At 46.0% G+C, this 8,113-nt stretch overlaps 1 protein-coding gene across 1 annotated transcript; it reads left to right on the forward strand.

Moving 5' to 3' along the window:
- Window positions 1–241: 241 nt before the first annotated feature.
- On the forward strand, window positions 242–7,855 carry LOC125705279 (dickkopf-related protein 2-like). The gene is made up of 4 exons (XM_048971750.1): window positions 242–1,725; window positions 3,840–3,990; window positions 4,533–4,661; window positions 6,250–7,855. Exons 1-4 carry the CDS (start codon window positions 1,534–1,536, stop codon window positions 6,498–6,500), a joined length of 723 nt encoding a protein of 240 aa, XP_048827707.1. The 5' UTR covers window positions 242–1,533; the 3' UTR covers window positions 6,501–7,855.
- The last annotated feature ends 258 nt before the right edge of the window (window positions 7,856–8,113 follow it).

Below are 8,113 nucleotides of genomic sequence, written 5' to 3' on the forward strand. Positions count from 1 at the left end.
CTGTGCTCAGATCCAAACAGGATACAGCTGTAGCCACAGTGAGGCTCACCGGGACTTACCTGTGAATTGAGGGGCTGCAAAGACTCTGCTTCACACAGTCAGCATTAATGAGCTTGTGCTTTTAGTAGCTCATCACAGAGAAGGGGGTGTGGTGAGCGAGATCGATAAAGCACCATATGCAGAGGAAATGAGTTTTATTTTGATCTTGGAATGTAGTGCATTTTGGTTCTTCGGAGCTACATTCATTCTTAAAAGGCCAGGTGACCTGTTATATGTGAGCCTGGCCCATGACACCACAGTGGCCTATGCAAGATGTAGGCACGCCTTGTGAGGTACGCAGCCAACTGGAGTGTAATTTAAAATAATCTAAGTGTGAGCGAGAGCCGGCACACACCCTCTGCCCCACTGTGAGCACAGTGAGCCCATTCACAATCATCTTACTTCACAGTCAAATCCAGCACAGTCAGAATCTATGTGTCAGATGTCTGTTCAAATAGCATGTGTACTTGGGGTTTCCCACAATTGGCTCAGGAAGTCTGATTGTTCATAAATCCGTAAGTTATTTTATCAGGCATGTATGAGGAGGGCTTACAGACACAGTGGCAGTTAAAGTGAGAACCAAAGGTTCTCAGAACCTGCAAACATCATGGCTGCTTTTTCCAGTTTTACTTTATTTATAATTCACATGGCTGAGGACCATGAGGACGCAATGCGCAGATGCCTGTCACACTGGGAGTCGATACTATTTACATAACATTTACTGTAAAAAAAATCCCTGAATGCGTGTGTGTGCGTGTGTGTGTGTGCGCGCCCCCATCCAAGGTGTCTCCTGCTTTCTGTCCCTTGTTTCCTGGAACAGTGCAGCACCACGTTACCCTCCGTATCGACTGTTCATCTTCGTGCCGTAATGCAAGCGCCTGCACGCCGCACGCCAGCGGTGACCGGGGGCCCTGTGCCAGTGTATAGCGATCGCGCGCTTAGAAGGAGCAGCGCGCCGCTCGGCTCCCGGCTGTCTAGCGTTGTTTTTATAGTCTACTTTTGCCAGTGATATACTATATAGCAGCTATAATATAACTGCTGTCCTATTGTAATTACACTGGCTGTCAGTCTGAGTTCGAGCATAGTGTAAAAGACAAAACAATAATAAAAGACAATAGCGTTTATAAGGGCTTTTCTCCATCCCATCATATCCAAAGCGTATTATTTAAGTGGTTGTTATGTATACAGTATATAGCTTTATATGGTTTTTTTCCCCCCGGAGGGTCTCGGGTGTCGCTGTCTGTAAGAATCAGACTGCGGGATCAGTTTCACTCTTTGTCGGCTCAGAATGGGGCGGAGGAAGCGGACCCATTAGGGAACTATAAATGAGCTGCGCACACACCGGTCGCATGCAGAGGACCGCATTTTGGTCCCAATTTCTAATTCGATTAAATAAGACATAAACCAGAAAGTCGCACAGATCCTCCGCGGTGCGAAGACACCTACCCCCATAAGCTCCCCGCCGCTTTCTGCCTCGCTTTCCGCTCGCTTGCCATGCCCATCACGGCGTGGGCTCACTGTTCCTGGCTTGTCCCGCTGCTTCTTGCCCTTGTGTGGTTGGTGGAGGTGGGAGCCAAAGCCAACGCCATCCGACCAGTCAGACCGGGGGAGTCTGCAGCCGTGCCGATGGAGCGCACAGCCGGTCCCACGGCCACCGGCTTCAGGAAGGGGAACAGCCCTGTCCAGGTAAAGGGACTCCGGGGTTATGAATGGGTCCGCAATTAATTACAGGACGGGGAACAGCACTTTTGAGTAACACAGCATTTCGTGTGATATTAGTGCATGCTTTTGATACATGCGACTTTTGTGCGCATTTGCAGTATTTGGCGTTTGTCAGTAATTACAAGCAATCGGACCCCTGATGGTCTACATCAAGGTATTTTCTCGTTAAATGCTTTCGTTAATTACATGTTAATTATTGGTCTCTCCCAGGCTAATCAAAGCCTCGCATAGAGAGCTTGTTTGGTCACGTTTGAATTTCCCTTTAATTATAGTGGTGCTGTAAGGAATTCGCGTGTATTTAAATAAATGTAATAATTTATCCTAAAATGTTTTAAATGCACTGGGTCACTATTTATCAAACCAAAAAATCAAATCAACTAGAACTATTATAATGTAAGATGCGCCCTGTAGGTAAGACTAGGTTGCTAACTGTATAAAACATAAGCACTTATAATTAATATTGTACATATCTTTAGCGCTCTGGTCTTGGTTTGAAAAGTGGCACATTTTCACGCTCACTTCATGAGGTATGGTATGAAACAGAAACTGCATAAATGATGCTGTTCCCCTGCCTTCACAGGATAAGGGCCAAAAAGTTACATGGATGGATGGACTGTCATGCAGGAATTCTCCTTTCATAACCTCTTGCAGCACACTGTCAGCGTATATATGCAAAATACAGAAAATAAACAAAATTGAAATGAAAATCTATGAAAATTTCAGCTGTTTTTAGTTGCTGAATATTTTTCGGTCTTGGGTCCTTGTTCTGGTGAGGGTTCCTCTTGTTGTACCAGTGACCTTCGGGTTCCTTGCCCTGTAACCTCGGGGCTACAGGCTGTCCCTCAGGACTCACTGGTGTAGTTGTAATAATGCTAACAGTAAGTGTGCAGATTATACAGGTGTCACTGGTCACATGGTATCACTGCAATGCCAGCCTGAAGGAATCTTTAGCAAGGAGCAAGGAAATGGGGGTCGGTTATAACGGAATATCGTCTATAACGGACGAGGTCCGCTGGTCCCGGCCGTGCGCCTTTTAAAACAGGCATAAAACGTATCGGATATGGCGGGGTCGCATATAACGGAATTTCGCTTATAACGGACAAACAATTTGGTCCCCATCGCTGCTTGTAACTGTAGTTTTGTTCAGCTATAACGAACATGCATGCTCTGCCTACAAGGCGCGTGGGCCTGCGGTGATATCCAGCTGTAGTTATGTTCGCCATAACGGACATACAGGCTCCACCTACAAGGCGCGTGGCCTGCCGGTGATATCCAGCGCAGATACGTAGTCGGGATTATTAATAGTCACGCATCTGGTCAGGTGAAGTTGGATTACTACATGTACAATATAATAATCTATACCACAAGTGTGTCTGCTGGGGTGTGGCATGAGTAAATGGTGTCCTGTAGTTGTGTTCTGGGCATACAGCAACTCTGGATATAATGGACTTTGGATATAACGGACTTTTTTCATTTTGCCAGGTCCCTTGAAGTCCATTATAAGTGGATTTTACTTTAATTTTTAATTTAATTTACTTCAATTAGCACTGGTCTGAATTAACAAGTCACTGGCACAAGCCAAAAATTAATCTGTAAATCATCCCTGATGTAGAAAATCTGGGCATATGGAACTCTTAATATGTCACGATGTTACAAAAGTCCATAATTGCTCAAAATGCCCCCTAACTACCAGAAACATTTGCCAGAGCAAGAAGTAGAAAGAGCAGTGATCTTGCGAGCGCCAGGACAGGCAGCATCAGGAGAGGACACAGCCCAGGGACAGCCTGCAAACAGCCTGGGGGCGCCCCCTGGAGGAGAGGCTTAGTTCAGTCGGCCTCCCTGTCACTGCCTATGCTAGGGGGAGCAGTTACGGCGCCCCCCTGGTGGAGAGGTTCAGATCAGTTTGCTGCTCTGTCCCTGCCTTTGCTAGGGAGCAGCAGTTATGGTGCCCCCTGAATGAGATGCTCAGATGGGTCAGCTGTTCTGTCCCTGCCTCCATTAGGGGGAAGAGTTACGGTGCCCCCTCCTGCTGGAGATGACTCTCCTCTGAGATGCTGACAGTGGATCTGACTCTACAGGTGCAGCCCTGCAGTAACGATGAGGAGTGTGGCGTGGGAAGCTACTGCCACGCCCCCCTGCGGGGCTCCGCCCGCTGTGCCGCCTGCCGCAGGAGGAGAAAACGCTGCTACGGCGACAGCATGTGCTGCCCTGGAAGCCGCTGCAGCTACAGTACGTTGGGATCTGCAGGGACACATCGCACCTAGAACAAACCTTTTGAATTGTGGTGATCTTGGGGTGGAAGGTCCTGACCACATGCCAGAGCTGGAAAAGAGGTGTTGGGCCCCCATTTCGCCAGACTCATGGCTTTCTCTGCCTTCTAGAGGAGATGTTTGATGGCATGAATCCACACTCAGCGTCTGTGTCACATCAACCTCCCTATAGTTGATCATCTCTACCTTGATATCTATCAATATTCCTCATGTCTTCCTCATCTTAATTCTCGTATTATTGTATTTTTTACAAGTTTTTGTTCAGTTCAGTTTACCTTTTCCAGGCCTGAGACATGGTCTTTATCCTGAAAGACAGGAGATGCAAATGGTCCGGCCGCCCGAGCTGCTGTGGATACCGGCAGATAGATTGTTGCTGGATCGCGATGTCAGTGCAGGGCTCTCAGCTGTGTTTTGAAGGGTTACACTCTCTTCCTTGATTCATATTAATATGCCTCATGTTTGAATTGAATGTAGTAACATTATCTGTGGTTGGATCCGCAGATATCTGCATTCCCGTCTCGGAGAGCATCCTGTCTTCCCAAATCCCAGCACCGGAAGATCATAACAAGTATTCAGCTAAAGGGAGCATCTGGAAAAAGAACAGAAGAGTGAAGATTTCCTTTGCCAAAGGTGAGCTGTGCAGATTTTCGTTAAGTGACTGGCATGACCACAAGAATGCCTCAGTTTTTGCGAGAAAACTCTTGGATTCCAATGCAGACTTCCAGTCACAAACTGAAATTAAAATGTTTAAAAGAATCCTCCTGATTTCGGAATGTGTGTGAGCATTGTGGTTTCAGGATGTCTAAAGGATGATGAATTTAATGAAGTGCAATTTAAAACCGTGAAGCAGAGTTTGGTTTTCAGACGCTGGCAAGCTTACAGCAAATAACTAGGAGTGAATCGGCAGCCGGAAATACTGCTGATAGCATCGTGCAGTGAACCTGTCACTTAATGACTGGTGAAGTTGGACCTCGAACTGTGATGTCATTTATCTCAAATCTCAAAATAAAAGGCACATTTAACATTTCACCATGATTAAAAGGTGAATCACTGCATGGCATTGTTCTGTGCATAAAGATACAAGTCATTTGGGAAAGACGCTGGTGGTATAAACGCTGTTCACAGTTGTCTTCTGAAGGAGATGTGGTGCAGGCACTGTTCACAGTTGTCTTCTGAAGGAGATGTGGTGTAGGCACTGTTCACTATTGTCTTCAATGGATATGTGGTGTAGACACTTTTCACAACTGTCTTCTGACAGATGTGGTGAAGACACTGTTCATGATTGTCTTCTGGTGAAGATGCCGCTCACAATTGTCTTCTGACGGAGACGTGGAATAGATGCTGCTCATGATTGTCTTCTGAAGGGGGAGTGATTTAGATATTGTTCAGAATTGCCTTTTGGTGTCTAGTCCTTGTTCACTATTGTCCTCTTAAGGAGACATAGTGTAGATGCTGTTCATAATTGTCCTCTGAAAGAAGTGTGATGTAGATGCTGTTCATTGTTGTCTTCTGAAAGAGACTCGGTGTAGACAATGTGCATGATTCTCTTCTGAAGGAGATATGAAGACACTGCCTTCGGGTGTCAGTGCTGTTTTTGATTGTCCTCTGATGGAGGTGTGATATAGATGCTGCTCGCGATTGTCTACTAGTGTCGATGCTGTGCACAATTGTCTTCTGAAGGGGATGTTGTATAGATGCTGTTCATTATTGTCTTCTGGGGTAGATGTGGTTTATGATCACGTTGTCATTCACATTAACAGGACACTAGCCAATGGGTATGAAGGATTCACTTTGTTACCTTGGGATTTAAAATCTCCAAGCCAGCAAAGATGTGCATTAGAGAGGCAAAGCTGTATTAGATTATTTGTGTTTGAACGTGATTGAAGGTAAGTGAACTGAAACCCTGGATTCAAAGCATTAAGCCACATGGGGAAACTCTGGCAGGAAAAGAGAGAATAGCAGTAAACCGAATGGAAACGTCTTTTGCTGATTAACATCTATGCTAAATGTTTTCTTTGCTAATTGCTACTTGCATGTAATGTGAAGCACATGATGGGAATATCCCTTAGCTGGAGAGCAGAGAGCCCCCCCCTCAACTGCTAGCGGCCTGCTTTCCCCCCCCGCGCCATGTTACTCATGGCTGCCCGACTCCCTGACCGGCTGCCGTCTCCGCATTCCAGCGACGCTCATGTCGCCCCTCCCCCCTGTCGCCCCACAGGCCACGAGGGCAGCCCCTGCCTGCGCTCCTTGGACTGCGCAGATGGCTACTGCTGCGCCCGTCACTTCTGGACCAAGATGTGCAAGCCAGTGCTGCGGCAGGGCGAGGTTTGCACGCGCCAGCGCAGGAAGGGCTCCCACGGCCTCGAGCTCTTCCAGCGCTGCGACTGCGCCAGGAATCTCACCTGCGCACCCTGGAACGACGCCGCCACCGGCTCCCGCTCACGGTTGCACGTTTGCCAGCGGCCATGACGGCCAAGAGGGGGCGACGCGGAGCTCCGGGGTGCGGAGGTGCCGCCAGGTTGGAGCCGGAGGTGAGCTGAGGAGGAGGGGGAAGTGGAGAGCCTGACTGAGGAGCGGTGAAGCGCAGCTGAGCTGGCCGACGGCCTCCGTGCCTCTCGGAGAACAGACATGTTTCACGCAGTGTGTGTGCCGAGCAGTCATGGGAACAGGCTTGAGAGAACACTGTCGCATTCTCATGTTCACACGCTAAGTCTCACATGTTGAGCTGCATGCCAGGATGCTGCGTGTGCTGCTGAGGGACTGACAGGGACTAGGATTTCCAGAAACCCATGCTAGGACAGCCACCGTATGGCCATGGGGAGACGCTGTACGGTGTCACGCTACATGTGCCAGGATATACCCGCAACGGACAACTCCATCTTTCACAGACGACACGGCATATCGATATCGGTCAGGGTGTGAGGATCAAACAGTGAATGATGGAGGGTCTGCTTGGAATGATTTAATATCCTCCTGGGGGCCTTCATCTGGCCAAGCTGAGGGCACTGTGGCCCCTTGTGTGTCAGCAGTATCTCTGCATGCTTGGGGGGCCGAGGGGGAGTGCTGAGGAACTGTGAAACAAATGTAATTAAAATTTATTTATAAAAACAGTCATATTGCTTTTGTTACTAAGTATTTCATTGATACATGAAGTACTAGAACCTTTTCATTTTACAGACAGTAATGTGGCAAATGAGTGGTTTGGCTCATTGAATGTTGTCTGTTGCAGATACATGAACCAATATCAGAAAAACATTCTTTGAACTATTTTAATCGTTCAACAGAAATTTTAGTAACTTCAGTTATGGCTGTTACCTATTAAAATAAAATTGCCCAAATTCCCTTGTTAAACATTATTATTGAATATGAGGGCATTTGCATATCGCTTAGATATGAGCTGACAATTGTTTGAAATTATACTTTACCTTTAAATTATACTTTATAGCTTTAAATTTGTCTTTACTGAGACATGATTATTTAGGTCTTAAAGGTGATCATTTATGCTTAAATATTTAATAATTACTTTTTTCCAAAAAGTACAAACATTCTTATGTAGTTATATTCAGTTTTCTGTTCCTTTAAAAAATCTTTTTAAAAAATGTATTAAACATTTCATCTCATATGACTTGATTTATCGTCTATTATTATCATCACAGTAAAGAGCCTATAAATACTATAAATGTTTTGTGATTTCAGTGATTCTCAGAACAAGAATATTAATTTAGAACTTCATATAAGATGTTTGCTTAAAAATGTGGCACAAAGATTTTATTTAAAAAGAACAACAATTATTCAAGAGGAAATGTGTATCCCTTACAATAGATTATAATTTATTAGAAATGTGTATTTCTATTAATAAATGCATAAAATGAACTTGAGTACATTGATTGCAGTTTGCTATTGCTGTTGTTACCTCTGAATATTGTTGAGCTGTAACTGATCAGCGTCGCATAGAACCTGGAAGCAGCTTGTGGATGTGACCAGGGCCTCCAGACCTCGGTTCTCGCTGCCACAGCTGCTCAGGGAGGCAGGAAGGACCTGGGGTCTGAGGTCTTAACAAACGAGGGAGGAGGTTGCAGGTG

The sequence above is a fragment of the Brienomyrus brachyistius genome, chromosome 12 (assembly GCF_023856365.1).
Source record: "Brienomyrus brachyistius isolate T26 chromosome 12, BBRACH_0.4, whole genome shotgun sequence".
Classification (NCBI taxonomy): domain Eukaryota; kingdom Metazoa; phylum Chordata; class Actinopteri; order Osteoglossiformes; family Mormyridae; genus Brienomyrus; species Brienomyrus brachyistius.

Excerpts from the sequence above, each read along its gene's own strand:
- LOC125705279 (XM_048971750.1), top strand. The coding sequence starts at position 1,534 with ATGCCCATCACGGCGTGGGCTCACTGTTCCTGGCTTGTCCCGCTGCTT. Across the intron at positions 3,991-4,532 it reads TGGAAGCCGCTGCAGCTACA|ATATCTGCATTCCCGTCTCG; the intron begins GTACGTTGGGAT and ends TTGGATCCGCAG. Across the intron at positions 4,662-6,249 it reads GAAGATTTCCTTTGCCAAAG|GCCACGAGGGCAGCCCCTGC; the intron begins GTGAGCTGTGCA and ends GTCGCCCCACAG.